We start from the raw sequence: 24,968 nt of genomic DNA on the forward strand, positions 1-24,968 counted from the left end.
GCAGCATTAATTGTCAGGAACTAGAGCAACACATACACACACAACCACTCTGCAATCTTGAGGGTCTGGTGGGGGTCCAGAGGAAACTCTGAGAGGACCAAAAAACATCAACACAAACCAGTAGGTAAACTTTGGCTGTACACCTGGGTGGGCGGTCATGAGACCACTGACCACAGTACCTTGACGGAGCTGCTGGACTTGTCGCTTAGCTTCCTCCACAGTGGTGCAAAGCGTTTGGATGATGTTCTGAGAAATGCCTTGTAGAGCTGCAAAGTCCGACACACTGTAGACGTGCTGACTGTGCGGCTCGTTGGCGATCTCTTTCAACTGTTCCACATCTGCGTCTTTGATGCCGATGGCGTACAAGACGATGCCCTTCCGCCTCAGGCGCAGGGCATGAGAGTCCACGTCGTCCTGGGACTCGCCGTCGGTGATCACCACGGCGATCTGCGGGACGTTCTGCCTGGCTCGGCTACCCGCCGCCTCCACAAAGTGCTGCTGGAGCAAGAAGTCCAGGCCTTGGCCCGTACGGGTGCCTCCACCCATATACGGCAGCTTGCTGATGTACCGGAGGATGTCGTCCTTGTTCTGGTGGGTGTTGAGTCGGAACTCGGTGCGCGGCGTGGTACTGTACTGGGCCAGGCCGATGCGGACGTGCTCAGGCCCAATGTCAAAACCGCTGACCAGCGTGTCGAGGAAGCGACGGATCTGCTCAAAGTTCTCAGTGCCGATGCTCCACGAGCCGTCCACCATGAAGACAATGTCGGCCACGGCCTCTTGGGTGCAGACTGGGGGAGGGGGAGGGGAGTTTCAGACGAGGGGTCAGAGGGCGTGGCTGGCGGTGGGAAGCGGTGGTCTGCTGCTGCTGGCTTGTGAAGCTTGTGGTGGACAGCAACAGGGATCTACGGTACAAACACTCGCTGTAGACGGACACGCGGGTGCAAGTCAAGCAAGTGAAGTGCGCCAAGTGGTGCGGCTGGGAAGCGTGCTGGCGGTGCAAGCAGCAGAAGGATGCAGCCCTTTGCAAGTGATTCCTCCATCAACGACAAGGTCTGCCGGAGACGTCTCGCCCTGCTCCACTCGCCAACTTCCGACAAGTACGAGGGAAGAAAAGTGGCGTGGCGCCGCTGCGAGGAGGAGCAACCGCAAAGTGTGGAAGCGTAAAGTTGGAGCAACTGGACTGGTGTTTGCTTTCAAAGAGCAGTCCAGTTGCCTTACCGTAACCCTTCTACCCAGCCTGGACTTCTCTGACGAAGACCAAGAGTTTTCCTCCAGTTAAAAGAATAAACACCATGATTGGTGTGGCCATTGGAGGCGACGCCCACACCAGTGTCCTGGGCGGGAAGACACCTCGGCCACATCATCGCGACTTTATTGGTTACTTTATGACCCCATCCGAACCCACCTTGGTTTGCCGGCTGGCTGTGGGAAAGGATTTTTTTTTTTTTACGAGCCGAAGGGTCAAAGGTCAAACTTTACTACTAGGACACGAGTGCCAGTGGTGGATGAGTTAACTTGCTGGTGTGAACAGCAGCAAAACACGACAGTGCACAGTGTTAGTGAGGGAACTTCACAAAGAATTTTAATAGAAAACAGACAGAAATCTGATCCATATGCTCATGGTGTGTGTACGTGTGTGTGTGTGTGTTTGTGTGAGGGTGTGTGCTTGTGGGGTTTTTTGGGAATGATGTAATGTATAGCGCTGTGCTGTAATGGCTCCCACCTGTCCTCTGAGCGCTGCAGCCGGTGAAGCACGCAGCCGCCGTTGCCAGGACGAGGCCAAGCAGGAAGCTCCGCCCCCTCGCCATGCTCGCAACTCTTCTCGGGTTTCTGTCGCCCTGCAAACACAAAGAGACCCACCAGGAAATGGTGAGGAGATCTGTTTCACATCTGGAGAGATGGCAGGAACACAGGCCGGGTGGGGGGGTCCGGGGGGTGAGGGGTGGGGGGGGGGGGTGCACAAGTCTCTACTGGCCACGGCCACCGTCAACCTCACAGTTCCCAAAAACATTGTTGTCGCCGCCACCCACTGCCACTCCTGGCAACCATGGCAATGAGAGAAGACAACGTCGCCAGCAGGCCAGCGGTGAACAGCGCCAGCAGGTGGCGGTGAGGTAGCGGTGCTGTCCTGGTCACACACACGAGAGAACTGCAACTCATGTTGACTGGCAGCAGTTCCCTGGAAAACACTGCGGAGGAGTAGGAGGAGGAGTAGGAGGAGGAGGTGGAGATGATGATGCTCCTTGTCGAGCTCCTCCTCCACACTGACAGGAGAGCCGTGGCCAGAGGTTCCTCCCGGGTCTCTGCAGCTCGTCTCGCCGTGTCTGTGCAGATTCTCCGCCTCCTCCTCAGTCTGGAGTTGATCCCTGAAATCTCCTCACGTCTCCGGCCTTCCCGAGGCAGCTCAGTCTTCACCTCCTCGTTCTCCCGCAGTAGCTTCCGGCCTCTTTAGCCCTCTGTTTGCAGCCTCCTGCTGCCACCGACGCCCCCGTTGGGCCTTCCAACACGTTTTAAAGGAGTCGCAAACGTGGGCGGAGCCACGGCCGTGTTGGCGGCGTGGCCGCTAACCTAACCCGGCAGTATTAGCAGCGAGACCCTTTGTGACATCACAGAGGCGCTGGGGGCTTCCAGAGTGTGAACGCCCATACGTGTTGCTCCCCCTCCGCTGCCGCCACCAAGCCCATAAACGGGCTTCAGCCGTGAGTGTCAGGAGCTGCCAGGTGGAAAACAAACCGGCTCCGACCAGATTCGCACGTCCACTTGTGTTTACGCCGTGTGAAACACTTCTGACACGCGTGTTTGTGTGAAGGAGCCGGAGCGGCCGCTTCAACATCTCCACACGTCAAACAACCGGGACCTCCCGTGTTTGGAGCGCCGGGTCAACTGGAGGTTCTGAGGTTCTGAAGACCCGACCTACCAGCTGGGACGGTTTCACTTCATACCTTCCTCCACATGAACACAAGGTCAAATATGATTCTCCAAAAAAAAGTTTCAATTTCCTCCTGCTGTTCTTCTTCATTGTTACTGATTTTATTAATATTTTATTCAAAGTAATTTGGGTTGCCTGATGTTTTGTTGTCACTTTGGATCTATTATTCATTACTGTTCTGGAGTGACTACGTTGCGATGCATGAAATGTTGTATGTTGTTTTTTTTTTAAATTGTCTTGAAAAAAAAAATAAAATAAAAAAATGAATTAAGACTTTCCACTGCTAATGTGATGGCAAATGGGGATTCAATAAATCAATAAACCAATGAAGCCAACCTGTAGCTCTGCCTGCTCCTACTCATTGGCCAGATCACCCTCCAATCAGCCAAAAGCTTTCCAGTGCTGTAAATTTATATGGGACGGTCTAGCCCTGGGCGTATTTCCTGGTTGTGTCACCGCCTTTCCCTCCTGCTGGCCAACCCAGGAAGTGACGTTTTCATAGCATCAAGCTAACCATTGGTTCACCATCTAACGATGGTGTTGGATGATCAAATAAGTAAAATCCTATGTTAAAAACTGGATACTTTATGTGAAACTTCAATATTTAAATTTATATGAAGTGTCTTTGCCAGTAGATGGCGCTAATTTCAGCCGACTTCCCAGGATCCTACGACGCAAAGCATCATGGGATACACAAGTACGTGAAGGATAGTAGCGGTGCATCCTTGGAATCGGCTAAAACGAGTGTGTATTTCTGAGTACGCATTTGGAGCGTCCTAAGCACCCTCGGGAAGTGGGAGGAGCCTTCGCGCAGTGCAATGACGCAACTTCCTTTCAAAATGCGCACTTCAAGGACGCAGAGCCTGGATTGAGACACAGCACAGGTTTGGATTTGAGGAGATCGGAGTTCCTGCAGGAGGAACCTGGAACTCCGGCTGAGGAAAGTGACGTCTGGTTCCCCCCGGTGGCCAGGTGCAGTAAAGCTCAAAGGCACATCGGAAGGCAGACGGAGCAAAAGAGCGACTCTGACCAGGCTGGTGATTGGCCGGCTGACACACTGCTGACACAAACACTTTGGTCTTTATTGAAATGACTCTTGCTAAACTGATGGTGTTTCCATTGGACCAGAGTTCTGAGGGAACCACTGTCTGCAGTGCTTACACTGGAAACAGGCCCTCAGTTCACTGGAAAAGCCGCCGTCGGCCTTCCAAACTTCTTCTCCAACTGCTGTGACGGAGAGCAAGACCTTCCTGCTGCCGATTCATCGAGGGCCGCTACAGCCAAAGTCCGCCGCCGTCTGATTGGCTGCAGTTCACCTCGGAATTAAATCTCCTCCGGGACTCATTCCCACAGACTGGCCGTCTCTGATCGGAGAATCATCAAGTTAATCACCGTTAGTGAGCTGCCTGGAGCCCCTCCCTCCCCTTCCCGCATCCAGTCACATGACCTGTCGTAAAAACACACACACACTCTGCTGCAGATCTTCAAACGGCTGCTGGACTGTGTGACCTCCAGTAGGGGGCGTGGCTGAAGGCCAGCGTGCTGTTGGGACACATCAGGAATCCGGCTGCTAGGCCCTGGGGCCTCGGAGCCAGACCGGATCAGAACCAGAACCCCTCAACATCTGGCTGGCACATTGTCGGCTGATCTGGAGGAAACCGGCCAATCAGCTGTTTTGACTGACCCTGTCTCCCCTTCTCCTTCTCTCTCTCTCTCTCTCTCTCTCTCTCTCCACTTCCTCTTCTGTTCAGTCATCCCTTTGTTCTGGTCGGCCAAGTCCAATTCCTGAACAACTGGCGCTTCAAAGGGCGACCGGGTTGGGTTGTTTTCCTGGCGACGCGCCACACTGTTACTGCTGTTGCTGTTGTGTATTGTTTCTGTGAGTCGTTGTTGTTTTACTGCTTCCATTTAATTGGACCGTAAATGTTCATAGAGCCATTGGGTGGTTACAAAAAAACCAGTTGTGTTACCAGGAAAACCAGAAGGAATGTTTTTGGATTTACTGTCCATCTGGGGACGAATCGACGGGGAAAAGGTTTTGGAAAAAAGGCTGAGAGGCCTTCAGATACCTCAGAATCCTTGGCAGGTGATTGGACGTCCCTCCTGGGGCATTAGGATGACAGCAGATGTTCACACACTGCGGTTCTGGTTCTAATCCAGTTCTAACTGGAGCCGCCGTTTTGGCTCCTCCCATCTTCTCGGCCCCGCCCTCGCACCACACAACAGGTTGAAAATCCAGATTTGCCTCTGGCGTGGAGCGTCACCAACCACCAACCACCAGGGGGCACCACCGAGACACAGTCTCTGTTTCCCACGCCAGCTCAGACCTGCTGAGCTAACCTGCGTGAAGGCCTGAGGTCTGACCTAGCGGGTTGAGAGCTAATTAGCATTAGCAAATGTGTTGGTGTTTGTTAGGGAGTGAGAGGTTCGCGCGGTCACCTGACCCACACGTCGATGATGTCACCACCCTGCGCGGAGGCAGCGTTTAAATGCTAACATGTGTCGCTGGCCCCGCCCCCTGACCTCGGCCCCTCAGTGTTTACAGCAGACCCCCGGCCCTCGCCACCCCCCCAGCTGTTTACGCTCCAGCTAATCTAAACGGAGTCTCAGACATGTGGAGTGGACCCGGTGTTTGGGGCGGCGCTGATGGAAAACAGTCACGGCCGGTCAGTTTCCACTCAGCCTCCATCCACTCCCACTCCGTCTCCGTCTGTGTGTCTGTGGAATGCTGGAGAGAAACAGGAAGTTGATCCTCCTCCTCCTCCTCCTCCCGCCAGTCACACTTTACCCCACCCAGGTCACGACAGGTGGTGGAAGCTCGGTGGAAACCTTGCAGGAGGAGGAGCATGTGGAGGCCCAGGTGGGAAAAACCTGCAACTGTTTGGAGGTCGTGTTGCAGTCCAAACGGCACCAACTGAGACCGAGACCTGGTCAAGACTAGAGAGTATCGCGATGGGGACCAAACCAAGACGTCTGGAGGTGGAGACCAAGGCCGAGGCCGAGACTTTATAAATCAAAGAAAAATAACAACAGAAAGAAATGAGCAGAATCTTTTTGAAATTAAATGCAAACAGCAACGTCTCTTCTCAGCAGGGCGTCTTGCAACCATTTCCTTCCTGCTTTGCCAACAATTCTCAACCATTTTCAAAAAAACAACTTAGCTCCATAAAATTAAAAATAATAATTATGAACTGGGAATAAAGGTGACAGGGTGTCACTCTGGGCGTCACCACCAGAGTGACACACGGCAGCAGCTGGATTCTTTTCTGTTATTATGGTGTTATTACAGTGTTGGCTGAGTCTCTACTGGTCTGGATCAAAAACCCCAGTCCGTCCAGTCCCAGACTGAGACCAGACCCAGTAAAAATGCCCCCGAGTCCGTGGTCAGACCCAGACCTTAAAAAGCGGTCTGGAGACCAAGACCAACCTGGAGGTGAGCTACAAGATCTCAGCAGTTCCTGCCACAGGTCTCGCCCATCAGCTGCCTCCTGAGGCTGAGAAGAAGGTCTGAAGTCCAGGATCTGATCTGATCTGATCTGAACTGGTCAGGACTGGCCCACACGGGCCCAGGGGCGGAGTTCCAGTCTGAGCTGGTCCAACAGCAGGAAATTCCTCATTATGGATTCTAGAAGAGCAGGAAAGCCGAGCGGGGGGAGAGCCCGGGAGGCTGCGAGGAGGATCTGGAGATCAGGTCCTGCTGCAGCTTCAGCCACATCCATCGCCACGAGCATGCAGCTGAGACCACGCCCCTGAGACCACGCCCCTCTCACCGGCTGCTGGAGCAGCCGTGATCACATTAGACTAGATGAGATTAGATAGATGCTTCATTGATGTGGTTCCTACCCAATCAGCAGCAGCCTGGCCTGCCGTTGACGAGGCGTCTGTGGCTGCAAACACAAGGGGGCGGAGCCACTTCCTGCGCCCATCTTCCACCTCGCAGCAAACAGTAAACAGGATGTAAACCATCAGTGAGTGTTTGTGTTGGCAAATCTCCACGTTTATGGAAGGCCTTGTCACATCTGCAGGCGGTGAGGTCACTGCCGTGGCTCCGCCCCCTCCAGGAACCAGAGATGAGTGTCCTAATCTGATTGGCTGCTGATGATTCACTCAAACACACAGACCAAAAAAGTCCTCCATCCCTGTCTGAGTCCAACACACACACACACACACACACACACACACACACACACACACACACACACACACACACACACACAGAGCAGCAGATGTGTAGCGTAAACGCCGCTACACATCTGAAGCTGCAGCTAATCCAGGAGACATCAGTGCCGATAAACAGCCTCTATGTATGGTATTCGCCGCCTGCAGCTAAAAGCTAACATCTGCTGACCTTTGACCTTGGCATGCACTCATTATTCTCTGCCAGCTGAGCCTCTGACATCGACTAGGGAAGCTGCTCCCTTCACAAATCTTCACGCCAGAGCAACTCGCTGCATTTCCGTGACAGTTCTCTGCAAAAATGAAAGCGATATTTCGAAACTTTCAACAAAGTACAATTGCAAGAATTCCCTTTGCTTGTATTTGTTTACGCTCTTTGAAACTGTTCATGCGGCACTGGGGTAGAGATGTAACAGTATGAAAATTTCACATCACGGTTATTGTGACCAAAATGATCACGATTATCATTATTATCACGGTATTGTTGAAATGTGTTAAAAATGCGAAAAATGCTATTAAAAAAAATAAAAAAAATAAAAAAATAGTATTAATGCACACACTGAAATCATTTAACCAAGTTTTATTTTGAAAACACAAATAAAAGAACAAGCAATTCCTCTCTGATTTTTTTTTTGTTTTGTTTTTGTTGTTTTTTGCTTGGAGTTCAGGTAAACATGGAGTCAGGTCAAGCAACTTTAAGGACGACGAGTTGGGGTTAGGGATACGGAACTTTAGCAGCGGAGCTAGCACTGTGCCGCAACAAAACAAAAAGCAGCGAAAGCTTGTGTTGCGGTACTGCTGCTGTATGTGCGGCGTGCAGAGACCTACAGCCGCGACGTGCTAATTGCACCGGTAATATGTTGTAATTTCACCCGAGTAATGTGAGGTAACAATCAAAATCTGATGCGGTACAACTAACCGTACCGCTTTAGCATTTTACCGCTAATCGCTACATCCCTACACCGGGGTCAATTTGGGGGTTACGACCCTGCAACGTCGCCACCTGGTGGTCACGGGTGCAAAAGTCTGAAACAACAGCGGACTACTGGTCCGTCACATCCACACAAGTTGTTGGTTTATGTTGCTAATTTTTCCTTTTCACTGCGCTGAAAACAAGATGTGATGTCAGTCTTCAGAGTTACCTCGCAGCCAGCGGCACACTGCCACCTAGGGACCTGGCGTGCACATTGCAGCTTTTACAGTCTTGTATTTCTATGGTGAACTTTTGTCGTATAAACAGCGCAGTGCTAATTGTTCAGACCGATTGCTTTGATGAAGCCTCGACAATCAACTCCGAGCACAGGGAAGTGAAAATCACAACTAGACACGGCGTTAGCGTAGCAGCCTAGCTCACCCACGCAGCGCAGTGGGCGTGTCTGACGCCAAAAACCTCGAGCCTGCTGCAGGCTGATGGCACCGCTCACAAACATGAACTCCAGCCATGCATGAAACATCTCAGGAGACGGCAACGCATGTGTGAGGCACACTTTGGTACAGACACGGCCGGACGGAGAGAGAGAGGGAGAGAGAGAGAGTGAGAGAGAGAGAGAGAGAAACCAGCCGTTTAAAGAGTTTAAAGATGGATGAGCAGGATTTTAACCAGACACAAGAAGTACAGTACCACTAGGGGTCACTAGAGGTCAGAATTCCTCACCAAAGTTGTTTGGACGGTGTTGAAAAAAATGAAATAACCACAATTAACCAGATTTCACACACACACACACACACACACACACACACACACACACACACACACGCGCGCAGCCTGCAGGGCCTCGACTGACAGGACGAGCTGCAGACTCTCAAAGGTGTCAAAGGTCACGTTAACCAGTGGAGAGACGAGTGTGAACAAGAGAAAGCACAACCAGCAGCAGCAGCACGACACATCCTCCACACACACACACACACACACACACACACACACACACACACACACACACACACACACACACACACACACACACACACACACACACACACACACACACACACACACACTTTTGTCATGCACATCATCAGGACTAAACACGGCGTGATGGAAGTGAGTGGCGAGGAGGTGTGTCCTCAGCTCTACCTGAGCTCCAGGTGAGTCTCTGCGTCTCCTCGGACCTTCAGCAGCACCTGGACGGAGACGCTCGCTGGTCGGGGCTGCCGTCAGTGAGTCCTCTGCCTGTGCACGCCAAGCGCTGGACTCCCACAGCCATTTAGGGAGGTGCAGGCAGAGCCCAGGAGGCCACGCCCACTATGGCCCCCTGGCCACTCCCACTCCACTGGAGGAGGCGGGGGAGGAGGCATCTGCAGCACCTCAGCCTCCTGACAGCAGGAATGCTGGGACGGGAGTCTCCCTCCGCCTGCAGGTGGCTGCAGATAGCTGCACCGTCCGCCCCCCCCCTGCTGGCCGGCTGCGGCACTGCTGCTGTTTAGCTCTGCCCTCCGCCCCTCCTCCACCCCACCCACCAGAGGAACTCTGCAGCAGCAGGACCAGTCAGATGTGAAGAACAAAGGCCGTGTACGTGCGAGTGTTTGTGTTGGATTTGGGGAGTGCGTCTTCCAGCCAGCTGCTTGGTTTAGCCAATGAGGGGTGCAGATGGGGAGGGGGTGGGGCAGCGGGAGGGGGGGGGGGGTTTCCAAGGAAATTCTGGTGAGACCAGATAGAGGAAACCCAACACGCAAGACTTCTTTGAACATCTTTAGCCTTTCACAGCGTGGAGCACAACTATAGAAAGTTTGAGTTTGGCCAGAAATGTTGTCGCCGGGTAAATCTTGTGGCGTTCTACCCCCCCACAGGCCTCTATACGTACCAATGACCTTACATCAGACCCCTACGTGGAATGGGCTAACAGTAGGACGCATTCCCAGTACGTATTTGGAGCGTCCTTCTGACTTTTGGGAATTGGGAGGAGCCTTCACGCGGTGCTATGACGCAACTTCCTTTCAAATGCAGCCTTGTGCTGTGTCTCAATTCAGGTTCTGCACCCTTGAGACCGAGTGTCCTCCGTCTGAAGGAAGCGTTCTTAGAGTTCCCAGCCTAGAAGGACGGACCAAACCCCGCCTCCCCGGTCACCACCCGGGACGGTCTAACCTTCGCCGTATTTCCTCGTTTCGTCACCGCCGTTCCCTCCTGCTGGCCAACCCAGGAAGTGACGTTTTCATAGCATCAAGCTAACCATTGGTTCACCATCTAACGATGGCGTTGGATGATCAAATAAATAAAATCCTACGTTAAAAACTGGATACTTTATGTGAAACTTCAATGTCGTGTCTTAACCAGTACATGCCGCTAATTTCAGCTGACTTTCCAGGATCCCACGGTGCTTTGCAGCAGCACGCAAAGCATCATGGGATACCCAAGTGCACGAAGGATAGTGCGGTGTATCCTTGGAATCGGCCAAAACTAGTGCGTATTTCCGAGGGTGCATTTTGAGCGTCCTAAGCACCCTCGGGAAGTGGGAGGAGCCTTCGCGCAGTGCTATGACGCAACTTCCTTTCAAAATGCGCACTTCAAGGATGCAGAACCTGAATTGAGACACAGCAACAGTCAGAGAGATCCTCCTCTCAAGGCTGTACAAAGAAATGTTGCAATGTGCGGCAGCCATTTATGGAATATTTCAGTGAGGAACTTTCTATGCCTGCACCAGATAATCCTGAGGTTTACCCCCCCCCCCCCCCCCCCCGCCCAATCTACCTCCACCCCAACCCCACCCTGGTCTATGCTGTAGTAATGTGCTTTTCTCTGTTCCGTTTCATCTGGTTTTATTGTTTAGTTGATGGATGTCTCTATATATATTTTTTTTAATTCATAACCTACGCCATTAAAAATTCAATAAAAATACTTGAATACACAACACACAAGACATTACCCATGAAGCAACAGCCCCACAGACAACAACAATTCATGAGATGGACACACAACTCTTCACTTTGAGCTGACAAACAAACAAAGACAAAAGTGAGGGGGGGGGGGGGGGGAACAAGCACATGCACCACCACCCCCCCCCCCCCGCATCCCCCAGTGGCTGGGTGCAGTATAGCTCATAAGCTCCTCCTCCCCTCCATGTCAGCAGATGATCCTCAGTTTACACATCTACATTCAGTTTGATTGATAATCCCAGTGTCTATAACACGGCTGCGTGTGGACACACTGCACCCCCTGCTGCTTATGAAGTGCAGCCACGCGCTGGGAACTGAGGAGGAGGAGGAGGAGAAGAAGATTTCATTTTTGAAAAATAACATTAATATATTACCATTAATCAATCAAACTGAATAGATAAATAATTTTCTTGTTGTTTTTTTTACACAAGCACGTCGCTAAAAAATAATTCCCCCTCTGTCACTGCACACAATGCACTGTTAAAAGTCCACATGTCACAGAAGAGCTCCAAGTCCCCTGCCCTCCTGTAAAACATAAAATCAAGAAGAAGAAGAAGACGAAGAAGAAGACGAAGAAGAAGACGAAGCTGTGGGAAAAGCTCAGATTCCTTCACTGGGTTACAGGGAACTTTATCACCCAGAGAAAGAACTCTTGGGCTTGTGTTGCTTTTGGCAAGGCAACATGTCTAATGACAATGTGTGTGCGTGTGAGAGGGACTGTTTGTGTGCGCATGCTTGTGTTAAACATACAGCAAAGAGCCGTGAGACTGTGAAGAAGATGAAAGGACGGAGGAGGACGGGGCTCTTGGGGGACATTCAGCCGTGTGAAATAATAAAATTAGGAGTCTGACAACAAACACGTGACCTTCACGCAGCCGGGAAGGATTTTTAATTCTCACTGTTAATCTTGTGGTGACTCATAATTGATCATCCCTCTCCCAGAAGCATCAATTCTGGAGTTAATCATCATCTTTTTCATCTTTAACTCCTTCCTCATGACTCAACGGATTCCCAGCAAAGTGCCACAGTACTTCTGAGGAACATAAAAAGTTCTTTGGAACTGGAGAATCTGCTGTGGAGCACATGGCTCTCGCCAACTGCTGCTGGCTCTGGGGCGGCTTCTGGGGTTTGAAAACCTTTTTTAAAAATATAGATTTTCCTGTTGCATTTTTGTTTTCTCTCCAGAGAGGGGTTATGGTCAAGCTTCAGTCAGACACCTGGCCAGTACAGTTCTGTATCATCATCATTGTCGTCGTCATCATCATCATCGTCATCATCTCTACAATCAGATGAATCTCTTTTTGTGCACTTTAATTCTTTTTTTAAGCAATATTATTTTTTATGGAATTACGATTTTGTAAGCAATACGAATTACAAAGAAGTTTCATGTTTTGTGTTTCTTAACAATTAGTAAATGTTAGTTTGTTTTCCTGAGCATTATTAAAATAATGCTAAAACAATGACAAGGTCCAGCCAATTGAAATATACAAAAATATGTAAGTACATGCAGTGGTAGCTAAAGAGTAAATTTTAACAAACATTTACTTTACGCGTGCAAACAGAAATTCCCTTGTAAAGAATGTACCAGCAGTTGTTGGATAAAATGTAATACTTATTTGTTTGTAGATTTTACTCGAAAACATTGTCATTAAATTTACAAGTCATTTCTATGTGGAAATTGTTACCAAGGTTGTTTTTTTTTTTCAAATAAACTGAAGCCCAAATTTTTCTCAGTGTGCCGCTCATAAATGTGTTTTCTAATGTATTCACGTTGCCTTAATTCCTGATCCAGTTCGTCTCTCCTTCTTTTTCCCGTTCCTTTTATTCTAACTGGGACAGGACAGAGACGACACAATGCCCTTCTGTTGCTGTGACAGAACAAAAAGTCTCCGTTGTAATTTCTCCCTGCTGCTGGAAGACGATCTCGTGTTCCTTTTGGATTCATGTCAGACAGACTGTGGTCTGTGGAGTGATATGAGAAAACAACACCAGAGAACAATGGGGACTATTTAAACCGAGTTCATCTCCCTCCCGTTTGAAATGAAACACTGTTTTCATTTTTGGTTTTTGTGGGTTTTTTTTTTTTTCCCGTTCTTCTCTCCACTCAATTAATGCGGTTGAGCTGAAGCTTTTCGCTCCTCCACTTCCATTTTTTTTTCTAAAAATTTCTATTAGAAGGGACACTGACGCAACCCACGGCTCTTACTCAGGGTGTCACAGAGTACCGATGCCGACCACAGGTGGGCGGAATTCGACTGTGCTGCGCTAACACGCACACACACAAAAAAAGCCAAGCTAAAGAAGAAGAACTCGGCAGGCTTTTGCTACATGACGGAACGGTTTGCGGCAGCACGGAAGCCAACATGAGGAGAAGTCGGTAGAAGATAAGCAAACAGCTGTGAGTGTGTGGTGAGACTGCACAGTTTACACACTGACCTGAGCCGGTACTGATGGGTCCTGCCGGCCAAAGACCGGAACCCGAGGAGGTTAGCCGCCTAGCCGCTAGCTGGCGCAGCTTTTGTAGCCCTCTGACGGTTAGCATGGTCACTAGCGCAGCTTTTGTAGTCCTTGGACCGTTAGCGTGTTAGCTGTCGGCTCAAACTCCCGACAGCTCAGCACGTAGTTGTGTTTAAATGAAGAGGCTGTTGAGGAAGTGTGTTTTCAACAGACGCTGCTGCTGCTGCTCCGAACTCCCTTTAAAACTTCGCCGTTTTCTGGGTTTACTTATTTATTTATTTATTTTTTAACATGCAGCACAACAACGAGCCGTAGACTCAAACCAAAAATCAGCGCGTCACTTTCGGCGGCTCACAGCCTTTGAAAACAAGCGCACCTGGAGCTGCCTTGATTAACGCAGGCGTGTCAGTCTGACGTCACGCCGTGTTTCTGTCCAGTGAGATGTTCCTTCCTGCAGACTTGGGCTACGTCCAAAGTCACCCACCAGTTCCCTACTCCCTATGATATAGGTTCAGTGTAGTTCACTATATGGTGCACGCATAAGCCACATTTAAACAAAACAAAACAAAACAAAAAGTCATCGTAATAACGTCACCGCGGTCGCATTATTTAAACGTCACGTCGGCAGGTGGTCATATATATGTGACCACTCATTCATACATACATATAGATAGATAGATGATGTCATGTGATGATGTGCGGCGTGGTGGCGCCCCCTGCTGGGCAGACAGACGATGACTTTCCAGAGTCGCGTTTTCGCCAGGACCCCCAGACTCCTGCTCAGTCTCGAGGGCGCAGCACTTAGAGCATGCTGCACTTTACACCATGCCTCTGGAGCTCCCATGATGCATTAGGATCCAGCCAATCAGAACGAGCCGTGATGTCACACTGGGAATATAAAACTCTTTTCTGGTCATTTCCTGGCCCTTATAAATTCTTTTGAAAGACTCAAAGACCATGACTGACAAATCAGCAATAGAAAGATTCATTCTGAAATTATGAACCGCATTTCAGGTCAAAGGTCGTCCTGTCAGCCGTTTTAAAGGCCCTTGTTTTTGGATTGCAGTCTATGGGGGAAATTGCTTTTTGGGCCCAAAGGGATTTTTTTTGTTGGCTGCAGTACCTCGAGTGGCCACTGTTATTATATCAGTTCACCCGTTCTTATAGTTGGGTGCTAAAGTCTGTCTGGTCTTCCTGACTTCCTGTGTGCAGATGGAGAACTACAGGAAGTGCCGTGTGGAGGAGGAGCCGTGCGTCTGTCCGTTTGCCCGCCTCCCCGCCGACACGCCGCAGGTCCGAGTCAAAGACGGCAGCAAGATCCGCAACCTGCTGCGCTTCGCCCTCGGCCGCATGGAGCCTGAGGGCCAGGGGGCGGGGCCGGGAGGGGAGGCGATGGAGGAGGGGGAGGGGGAGGGGGAGGGTGGGCAGCAGGGAGCGAGGGGCGGCGGCAGCGCCATCGTCTTCACGGCCACGGGGAAGGGCGTGGCCAAAGCCATCACCTGTGCGGAGCTGGTGAAGCGGCGGGTGAGGGGCCTCCACCAGCTGACCCGGCTGCAGCACGCCGCCGTGCTGGAGGTGTGGGAGCCGCTGGAGCCCGCCGCCGGCCTCGACTGCCTGCACGTCAGCAGGAAGCTGCCCGCCATCTGGATCCTGCTGTCCAGGGCGCCGCCACCAGAGGGCGCCAACCAGCCGGGCTACCAGGCGCCGGGGCGATACGACGCCCTGTGGGCCCAGGAGGGCGGGGGCGGGGGAGGGAGAGTGGGAGGGGCGGGGGTCGAGCACAGAGCAGCACACAAGAGGAAGAGAGGGGGCGGGGCCAGGGGGAGGGGCTCTGGACGTCCAACTGGGCGGTCAAGGGAGGCGGGACCCAAAGGTCAGAGCTGATGGTTGATTGGCTGATGGGACGTTTTGTTGGAGGGAAGTGACATCATCATCGACGATGACGTCATTGACGTCGGCCCACTCCATCTGGTTCTGGTTCTGGTTCTGGACCGGATGTCTCACTGCTTTTTCTTCTGTTTTTTTTGTTTTTTTAAAATCAACATTTGCTGGGACAGTCAGCCTGAAGAGACATCGTGACCTTTGACCTCACTGCAGAGTCGACACTTGTGTTGGAAAAAAGAAACACACAACTTGTTTTTGGACTTTTGCTGGGTCGGTTGGTTCTGGTCGATTCTGTTTTTTTTGTGAACGGTCAATAAAACGTGAAACCAGCGTGTCCCGCTTCATCAATGACTCTGACTGTTTTTTCAAAACAAAATTCCCTACTTCCTGTTTGGGCTTTATTATTATTATTATTATTATTATTATTAATAAAAAAAAAGACCAAAAATGAAATAGAAATATTCACAGAATAAGAGGAAAAGAAGATAATTCCATCATATGGCCAGTTGGATTATTCTCTACACATTGACACAGAAGTACGTGTCTTATTTGGCGACTGGTTGTTGACACTGACGACTGTTGACATACACACACAGCCGAGGTCCTGGGAGGAAAATAAACTGGCACTCCTGTTAGAGCCCAGCCACTGCACAATGGAATGTTTTCAATCAGTTCAGTGAAATTGGATCATTTTCCACGGCACACCTGACATCACCTCACAGGACACGAGTGTGCTGCAGCACGGTGGTTGAAAGTAACACAGTGTAGATCTTTTTCCTCTCCCCACTCTATGAATGTTTGATTTTTAGTTTCATTTCTTCTTCAGTGGTATCATTTTCCTTCTTCTTGGATTATATCGCTGCTGTCATTTTGCAGATGTCCCCACTGTGGGATGAGCCAAGGTGTTTCGTTCTGCTCACTTCTTTCTCTCTCTCAGGCAGAACTTAAACACGGACAGTCTTCAGTGTCACGGTGCCACTGGGTCGGCGCTGGCCCTGATTGGCTGTGATTGGCTGCCGGGTGGTGGAGCAGGTGGTGGCCGACTCTCTCTCCTGCTGCTGATCCCTTGATCTCCTCAGAGGCTCTGAGCTGCAGGATTACAGGCTCCTGCAGAAGGTGCAGGAGGTGCAGGAGGTGCAGGATGCTGCTGCTGCTGCTCCTGGGCCCCGTCTCGGTTCTGACCCAGGTCCCGGTGATGACCCAGGTCCCGGTGCTCACCCAGGTCCCGGTCCGCGACCCGGTCCCGGTCCTGTGGATGATGCCTCTCAGCTCAGGACCACCCGGGGAGAACGTGACGGCGGCGGTGGCGCCAGCCGTCCAGCTTGCCCTGCGGGACCTGCAGGGGGCGCCGCCTCCTCTGGGGAACTACGAGCTGCAGCTGCATCTCCTGGACTCTCAGGTCCGGCCCAGAACCTAGAACCAGGAGAGCGGGTCTCGCATCAGTTCTGCTGCTTAGATTTCATTGTACTTAATTGTATGATGGCAATACAGGGATTCAATTCAATTCAATTCAATTCGATTCAATTCAATTCAATTCAATTCAATTCAATTCGATTCAATTCAATTCAACTGAGTGTGATTCCTGATCTCATGCTGCTTCTGTTTCAGTGCGACGCCGCCGCTTCACTCAAGGCCCTGTTCGACGCCGTGTGGGCGGGGCCGAGGTTCCTGCTGCTGCTGGGGGGGGTGTGTCCTTCAGTGACGGCGCTGATTGGCCGATCGCTCCCGGCGCTGCGTCTGGTGCAGGTGAGCGCCGCCTGAAATCCCTGTCGAGATTGAAACGATGGAATACTCTGCAAGCAGGCAGGGTGATCTCACAACAGACACATGAGGAACCCTGCTTGACAATATACAGACATACATATATATTGATATATAGGTGACTGTCGGCCCAGCCCACTTCTTTCTCCCTCTCTCTCTCTCTCTCCAGGTGTCGTTCGTGGCTCCGCCCCTCGGCCCGTCTCACAGGCAGTGGTCCGGGAACCTGTTCAGCACGGCGCCGCCGGACCGGGCTCTGAACCGGGCGGCACTGACGCTGCTGCAGCACTTTGGCTGGCAGAGAGTGGCGGTGGTGGCGGCCGGGGGCGGAGCCAGACTGTCGCAGGTGAAGCCGCCGCGGGCCACTTAAAATCAGTTGGCGGGCCGCATTTGGCCCGCGGGCCAGACTTGGACGTGTCTGTTCCAATCCATCCGTGGTGAAGCCTTAAGCCGCTCACTGATTGGCTGCCTGTCCGAGCTCTTGATAACTAGCCGGCTAGGTGGCTAACTGGGCTGCAGACCGCTGAAGCTGCGACCTCCCTAACACAGCAGCAGGCGTGATGTGTGTGCATGTGGCTGGTGTAGCTCAGTGGCGCCCCCTCGCCTGTGGCTGTGGCGGTGCAGTTTCAGCACTGGAGGTCTTTTGTTGTTTCACTTTTGCTACTTTGTTGCCGTGAAAGTGGAGAAAAGTGAGCTGGCTGGGTTCCACCTCTCCACGCTCATGTTCCTGCAGATGAAGGAGGACCTGATGAGGCAGCTGCAGAGGGCCCGGGTCCAGGTGGTCTACACAGACAGTGTCTCCCAGGACTGCGGCGCCTTGCGCAGGCTGAAGGTGGGTACTGCAAGGCTGCCTTGACGAGTGAAGAATCCCGGCAGCGACACTCGTCGCTTTGTTTTGCTCGTTACCTGCAGGAGAGCGACGCTCGGATCATCCTGGTGCTGTCTGAGGGAAGCTCCACCCCCGAGGTCTTCTGCTGCGTGAGTGGGCCACACATCCACCCAACCACCCATCCATTTTCAGCTCAGGGTGTGGAGGGTCTGCTGAAGCCACTCCCACATGGTGTCACTGGGTGAAGGCAGGGGGACACCCTGGACCAGTGGCCACTTTATTAGGGACAAGATAGGCTGTGTCTCAATCCAGGGTCTGCATCCTTGGAAGGAAGCGTCCTGTCTGAAGGAAGCGTCCTCCCAAGGACCCGGCCCAGAAGGACCGACCCAAACCCGCCTCCCCGGTAACCACACAGTCTGACTTTTGGGAAGTGGGAGGAGCCTTCACGCAGTGCTATGACGCAACTTCCTGTCAAATGCAGCCTTGGAAGGATGCAGAGCCTGGACTGAGACACAGCCATAGAGACACACAACCATTCACACTCACACTCACACACACACACACACACACACACACACACACACTCACACACACACACACACACACACACACACACACACTACGGATGTGGCCCGCGGGCCGTACTTTGCTCGGGTGTTTCTGGGCTGTGGGAGGAAGCTGGAGGGACCAAACTCCACACAGAAAGGTACCAGGCTGGGAATCGAACCCGCGACCTTCTTGCTGTGAGGCGGCAGCGCCGACCACTGCACCACTGTTGGGCCACACACACTTTGAGCTGGTCGCTGAGTTGAAAAACACCACGAGGCCCCCTGGTGGTCGGAAGCACAAAAGCTGAGACGTTTTTTCTCCTCCTCCAGGCCCACAGGCTGGAGCTGTTTGGGCCTCGGTACCAGTGGCTGCTGGTTGGACGGGAGCAGGGCCTGCAGCCCCTCCCCTCCTCTGCCTGCTCTGGCGCCGCCCTGCTGGCGGCAGCTGACGGATCCATCAGGCTCCAGAGCCGAGAGCTGGGACGGTCCAACACGGCCGGAGCGTCTGGACGGGTGTGAACACACACACACACACACACACACACACACACACACACACACCATCATGTCTGGAGGCCTCAGTGTGTCTTCCTCCCTCCCTGCAGACTCCGGCGCAATACAAGGACGCCTACCTGGCCGAGCTGACCCAGCAGGGGTCAGAGGTCGACCGCGTGCACGGCTTCGCCTACGATGCCGTGTGGTTGGCCGCCACCGCCATCAGTCACGTGATGGAGGCGGCGAAGCTCCAGGAGAGGCGGAGCCGCAACGGCAGCGTCAGCGATGAGCAGCTTCACCAGCTGCTGCTGGACGGCCTGAGGGGGGCGCACTTCAGGGGCGTCACTGTGAGGACACACACACACACACACACACACACACACACACCCACACACACACACATTCCAATTGTCCTTTCTGACAGGGAGACGTTTCCTTTGGAGGTGGAGAGAGAAGGACGAGCATCGAGCTCCTCCAGCGTCAAGGTGTGTTTGCACCTGCGTGTGTGTGTGCACCTGCGTGCTTATGCAGCTGTTTTCACTGTGTGTGTGTGTGCACCTGCGTGTGTGTGCACCTGCGTACTTATGCAGCTGTTTTCACTGTGTGTGTGTGTGTGTGTGTGTGTGTGTGTCCAGGCAGCAGAGAGCTCCTGGTGGGGGAGTTCTGGACGTCCGACCAGCAGCTCAGCCTCAGGACGCCGCTGCTCCGCTTCCCAGGTGAGGCACCACGCAGTGGGCGGGGCCAGTGGATCGGGGCAGTAGGTGGAGCCAGTAGGCGGAGTCGGCGGCTGGGGCCAGTACTAGTGGGTGGGGTGGGGTCTGGGTCAGTGGGCGGGGTAAATGGGCAGGGCCAGTGGGTGGGGCCAGCAGGGGAAGCCAGTGGGCGGGGTCCAGTGGTGGATGACCTCCTGGTTCTGGTCCCCCCACAGGTCCAGGACCCCCAGCCGACCGGAGGCCGGTGCTGGTGCGGCGGCGGCGCCTCGGCCTCCTGCTGTCCTCCGTCGTGTCCTCGGCGGCGGCGGCGACGGCGACGGCCTCGCTGAGCCTCCTCGTCCTCGCCGCCATCCGCAGGAAACACAGGTAGGCCCCCTGCTGGTGGGTGGTGGCGTAGCGGCCGGTGTGATGCGCTGGTTGTGTCCCCTCAGGTGTGTTCAGCAGCAGGAGCAGCTGCTGCTCCTGCTGCTGGGCGCCCTGCTGTCCTCCTCCTCTGTCCTGCTGTCTGGCCTGGAGGGGGCGCCGCTGTCCTCCACCACACTGGGGATCCTCTGCTCGGTGAGTTCAGTCAGCTGACCTGCTGGGCTCCACCCCCTCCAACTCACACCCCTTCCTTCACCCCCAACCCTCCAGCGACTCAGCAACAATAGCTTTGAGTGTGTTCCTGCTAGTATGTGGCTAACAAGTTAGCATGTCCCTGCTAACCTATGGCTAACAGGTTCGCATGTCCCTGCTAACCTATGGCTAACAAGTTAGCATGTCCCTGCTAACCTATGGCTAACAGGTCAGCAAGTGTCACCTGTGGGTGTGGCTAACAGCTTAGCATGTGGCTAACAGCTTAGCGTGTGCCTCCTGCAGGTGCGGCTGTGGATGCTGGCAGTGGGACACTCGCTGCTCTTCTCCTCGCTCTTCTCCAGGGTGTGGACCGTCTACCGCCGCTGCAGCCCCCTGGCGGTGAGCCACGCCCACCACCACACCACCCTCAATCCCATGTGACCGTCAGTCTGAGCTGCGACCACTGTGTGTGCAGCCTCGCTGGCCAGCAGGTGGCGTGCTGCCCAGGGTGCTGCTGCTGCTGGACGGCGTGGTGTTGACCTGCTGGCAGGTCCTGGACCCCCTCAGGTGGGCGGAGCTACAGCGGGACTCCCAGGTAGACACCCGATCGTCTGCACAACAAACCTTTTGCACTGAGATTGCACCTCGGCAGCCACAGGGGGCGCCAGTTAGCCGCAGCGGCCGCATCGACACTGCCTGCTGCTGTGATGAGGCGGAGCTTCAGCAGCCTTCAGAAGGTCTCACAGAGATCAACCAGCAGCAGGCCCGGGTCGCTCTGTCTCTCTGTCGACCTCTGACCTCCAGCAGGGGGCAGCACTCCCGTGGTGGTGGCGGCGGTGGCTTCGATGTGTCATGTGACGTGGCCTTGGTTTCAGGGCGACGGCGCCAACCAGGACGTGACGGTGCATTGGCGCTCGGAGCGCTGCAGCAGCATCAACGTGGAGGCGTGGCTCGCGGCCATCTGCGGTTACAAAGGCCCCCTGCTGGTCAGTGTGGCGAGTGGCAAGGATGTAGTCACCGTATCAACAGCGGTGCGCAGACTGTGTGAGTGAGTGTGTGTGTGTGATGCTCTGATTGGACGGTGCTGGTGGTGGGCGGGGCTTGTGTGTCTCTCAGGCTCTGGGCTGCTTCCTGTCCTGGGGGGTCAGGAGGTCATGCAGGAAGCGACTGACGTTCGCTCTGCTCGCCGTAACGGCGCTCAGCGTGTCGGGCGCCGGCGCCTCACTGCTGGCGTCCCACAATCCTCCGCTCCACGCCCTGCTGACCGCAGCCCTCGTCCTGGCCGCCGACCTGCTCACGCTGGGCCTCCTGCTGCCAGGGTCAAAGGTCAGTCAGTCCATCAGGCAGGAAGTCGCGCAAAGGTGGGAATAGTTTGCGCTGCTTTCAATCGTCGTTTTTCCCGTGGCAGCATCAGAGTGACGTCATCGAAGAGGAGGAGGAGCAGGAGGAGCAGGGGGCGGAGCCTCTGAGCAGGTGGAACCAGCGGCTGAAGAGCCGAGTGGCACAGGTGACGTGTGTCACAGTGTGTGTGTGTGTGTGTGTGTGTGTGTGTGTGCTTGTGTGTGTGTGTGCGTGTGCGTGTGCGTGTGCGTGTGTGTGTGTGTGTGTGTGTGTGTTCAAGCCAGTGTTTCTGTGCAGCTGGAGGCAGAGATGGAAGGTGTGATCTGGCAGCTAGGTGGCGCTGTGCACCAGGATCTTCAGTGCCAGCTGACCAGCTGCCACAGTGAGTGTGTGTTTCCACTGTCCAGTTAAAAAGACGGCCGCCGCTAGCTTTAACAGCCGGCTGTTAGCATCACAACCCGAATGAGCCTCGCCAGAGTGGACGCTAGCCTAGCAGGCTAACCCGAAAGGTTCAATGTGAACACTTTCAGTGGGATGACAGGCAGGAAGCTGTATACTGCATGTGTGTGTGTGTAGTGTAAATGACTACCCATAAATACATGAAGAAATAAATGAATGTATGTGTAAACACAGTACAGTAAAAGTCATTTTAAGTTTGTGGTTTGAGAAAATACATCTGTGCTTTCAATGCTACTCATATACACGCACATGCATACCGAACCGTGATAAACTGTAGTCGCATCCCTAATATATCATATGTATACATATATATATATATATATATATACACACATATATATGTATATATATATATATATATGTTGTATGTAGTTCAAATCAAATCAATATGAAGTGACCAAGCCACAGGCTTAGCTTGTGTGAACAGGCCAATACCCGCATTGATCTTGTGCAACATCACTAACCGGCCTCCTTCCACGCTCCCAGCAGGTCATGTGACTCACACAGCGCAGGTCTGCTCAGAGAATGGGAACCTGGAGGGGGCGCTGCTGAGTCCAGACGCCGTCAACTCTCCTGAGCGGTGAGTCTCTCACCGTCCGTCTGTCCGTCCGTGCGTCCGTGCGTTCCCTCTGCATGACGCGAGCTCACGGCGTTGTCTTCCTCTGCCAGTGTGTGGCGCCGTCTGTCGGTGCAGCTGCCCATCCTCCACCATTCCTACCTGCCCGCCAGCACCTCCAGCCTGTTCGGCAGCCGGGAGGCCTTCGTTCACCACGACCCGTTGACCCGTTGACCCCGGCGCCACCCGAGATGGCAGGCTGACCAATCAGACGACGGCCGAGCCCTCCACCTGTTCCCACCTGGACCTCTGGCTGGTCGCGGTCCAGGGTCAGCAGCCGGCAGAAAGTGGGAGGACTTGGAGATCAGCGATGACCATGATGATGCTGCAGATTAATCTGATATTAACCCAGATTAATCTCATTTTTACACAGAATTCTGTTTATACTTTCAATAAAATGTCCTCCTTTGTACTGATTGGCTGCAGTCGTCTTAGTGTTCTGTGGAGCCAAACAACCTGAATATGGATCAAACCAAAGCTCAATACAATCAATAACCTCATTTTTTAAACACGCAAAATTCATCCATTCATCCATCCATTCATTCATCCATCCATCTTCTATACCCGCTTGTTCCTATTTGGGGTACCGGGGGTCTGCTGGAGCCCCTCCCAGCTGTCCTAGGGCGAAGGCAGGGTGACACCCTGTACAAGTGGCCACTTCATCGCAGGGCCAACATGCAAAATACAATTTCAAATTAAAAAACAAATAAGAAGAAATAAATTGTCAATAAAAATTGTATGAATCTTTGTTGCTGCAGCTCGGGTTCTTACCAGAACTGAGAGATCAGAGCACCTGCACATCCAGTTGTGAAGACTTCCCACTGGCTCCCAGTCAGCAATAGCATCGACTAGAAGGTTCTGCTACTGGTCTAGAAGCCACTGAACGGTGCAGGTCCAGAATACATCAATGAAATGCTCATGGATTATAAACCCAGTAGGACTCAGGTGTGTACTCAGGTCCGATAGTGGAGCCCAGAGTTCATTGAGCTGTGATGCTGCTCACTGAGGGAAGCAGCTGCCAACACAAGTGAAGTCAGTGTGAACGGGTTTCAATCCAGGTTGAGACTCTTTTCTCTCACGCTTAACATTGAGTGCTTTTATTTTATCATATTTTTATTTCTACTCTCCCTCATCTCTATTGACGCCTTCTATTCTGTCTTCTTTTCTCTGCATTTTGTCTTTGAAGACTGCTAGCTTGCTAGGTGATAGCGGCTGATTAGCTTGTTAGCCGGTAGCCGCTTTGCTTGTTGTCACACAAACTAGGACACACACCTGCATGGAAAGAATCTTTATTAAAGACATTAAAGTGACTTTAATGTTTTAAGAGGCGGCGCTGCTGCTGCTGCTGCTGCTGCTGCTGCTGCGTCACTCAAGTCACCGACCAGTCCAGGGGATCAGCTGTGTGGGGACCTGCCACACACACACACACACACACACACACACACACACACACACACACACACACACACACACACGGTTACCAAGCAACAGTGAGCTCCTCCTCCGACCAGCATTCAAAGTCAATCAGTCATCATTTCACAATCATCCTGCATCACCGAAATCATTTGAGCAGGTTTGCCAGCAGAACGGTGGCAGCAGCAGCCACAGCCAGGAGGACGGGGGAGGGGCTGCCGCTGTTGGCTGGGCTGCCGCTGACAGGTGCCACGGTGACGTTGGTGCTGTTGGCAGCTACCCTGGTGACGTCGTGAACGACTGTTGGAAGCAGAAAGACTCGAGTCAACCTGCAGCTTCTGTGCCTTCTCAAACATCTCAACAGGTTTTTCTTACCGGCAGCCACCAGGAGGAAGAGCACAAGAGTCTTCATCATCATCCTGACTGAGCGAGCGCTGCCTTTTTCCTTTTGCCTCTCTTCTTTTTCTTTGGCGGCAGTTCCAAGAGTCCAATTTCTCCTTTTTCCAGATTTCCTAAATACCCTGGGGGATACTGAGCCTTCCCTTCCTCCACGGCCTGCAGAAATAGTCGCAGATGAAAGAAGAGGAGATAAGAGGGACTTTGGTGCAAGGCCCTGGACGCCACATCAAAGTCAGCCTTCAAGTCCCAACATGCTTGCACACAAGAATCAGCTGAGCAGAGACCGCTGCGGTACGACCCCTGACCTGAGGGCGGGGCCAGCTGGAGCTCCTGGGCCTGGAGGATGGACAGACAGACAGACAGACAGACAATAGCAGGACGGAGGGACAGACAGACAGACAGGCAGGCTTCACGCTGGTTTCACTCAGGCTGAGCTCTGATTGGTTCCAGTTGCTTCTCACCATCCTCACCACAGCAGCTCCAGTCAGAGACACCAAATGTGACTGAAGTTACAATATACAATACA

At 52.9% G+C, this 24,968-nt stretch overlaps 3 protein-coding genes, 1 long non-coding RNA gene and 1 pseudogene across 8 annotated transcripts in view; 4 read left to right on the forward strand and 1 right to left on the reverse strand.

Moving 5' to 3' along the window:
• col6a4a (collagen, type VI, alpha 4a) overlaps window positions 1-9,456 on the reverse strand; it is a 28,168-nt gene extending 18,712 nt beyond the window's left edge. Inside the window, exons 1-3 of one of the 3 annotated variants that reach the window (XM_076045740.1) lie at window positions 9,180-9,456; window positions 1,724-1,838; window positions 180-788 (exon numbers count right to left, since the gene is read on the reverse strand). In XM_076045740.1, the coding sequence (XP_075901855.1) occupies window positions 180-788; window positions 1,724-1,808 (694 nt within the window). In that variant the 5' untranslated portion in view covers window positions 1,809-1,838; window positions 9,180-9,456. The remainder of the gene's footprint in view (window positions 1-179; window positions 789-1,723; window positions 1,839-9,179) is intronic. The other 2 variants (XM_076045739.1, XM_076045741.1) reach the window with 2 other exon arrangements.
• Window positions 9,457-13,243: 3,787 nt separating this feature from the next.
• Window positions 13,244-15,660, forward strand: rpp25l (ribonuclease P/MRP 25 subunit-like). Of its 3 annotated transcripts, none has more exons than XM_076045805.1 (2): window positions 13,244-13,373; window positions 14,645-15,660. In XM_076045805.1, exon 2 carries the CDS (start codon window positions 14,645-14,647, stop codon window positions 15,314-15,316), a length of 672 nt encoding a protein of 223 aa, XP_075901920.1. In that variant the 5' UTR covers window positions 13,244-13,373; the 3' UTR covers window positions 15,317-15,660. The 3 variants fall into 3 exon arrangements, with proteins under 3 accessions (XP_075901920.1, XP_075901918.1, XP_075901919.1); XM_076045803.1 differs by having other exon boundaries at window positions 13,250-13,509; XM_076045804.1 differs by having other exon boundaries at window positions 13,251-13,461.
• A 797-nt stretch (window positions 15,661-16,457) lies between these two features.
• On the forward strand, window positions 16,458-21,281 carry LOC142901318 (gamma-aminobutyric acid type B receptor subunit 2-like; annotated as a pseudogene).
• Window positions 18,198-18,523, forward strand: LOC142901335 (uncharacterized). Its single transcript, XR_012928968.1, has 2 exons — window positions 18,198-18,243; window positions 18,344-18,523. It is a non-coding gene; the product is annotated as an uncharacterized LOC142901335 (long non-coding RNA).
• A 25-nt stretch (window positions 21,282-21,306) lies between the features above and the next one.
• Window positions 21,307-22,993, forward strand: LOC142901319 (gamma-aminobutyric acid type B receptor subunit 2-like; the record flags this gene model as incomplete). The annotated part of the gene is made up of 5 exons (XM_076045793.1): window positions 21,307-21,540; window positions 21,623-21,721; window positions 21,853-21,937; window positions 22,501-22,594; window positions 22,684-22,993. Coding segments are annotated over 5 exons (633 nt in total), but the record flags the coding sequence as incomplete, so codon positions are not given.
• Between the last annotated feature and the right edge of the window lie 1,975 nt (window positions 22,994-24,968).

This window comes from Nelusetta ayraudi, unplaced genomic scaffold, assembly GCF_046127955.1.
Source record: "Nelusetta ayraudi isolate G7.1 ecotype Tasmania unplaced genomic scaffold, CSIRO-AGI_Nayr_v1 ptg000087l, whole genome shotgun sequence".
Taxonomy (NCBI): domain Eukaryota; kingdom Metazoa; phylum Chordata; class Actinopteri; order Tetraodontiformes; family Monacanthidae; genus Nelusetta; species Nelusetta ayraudi.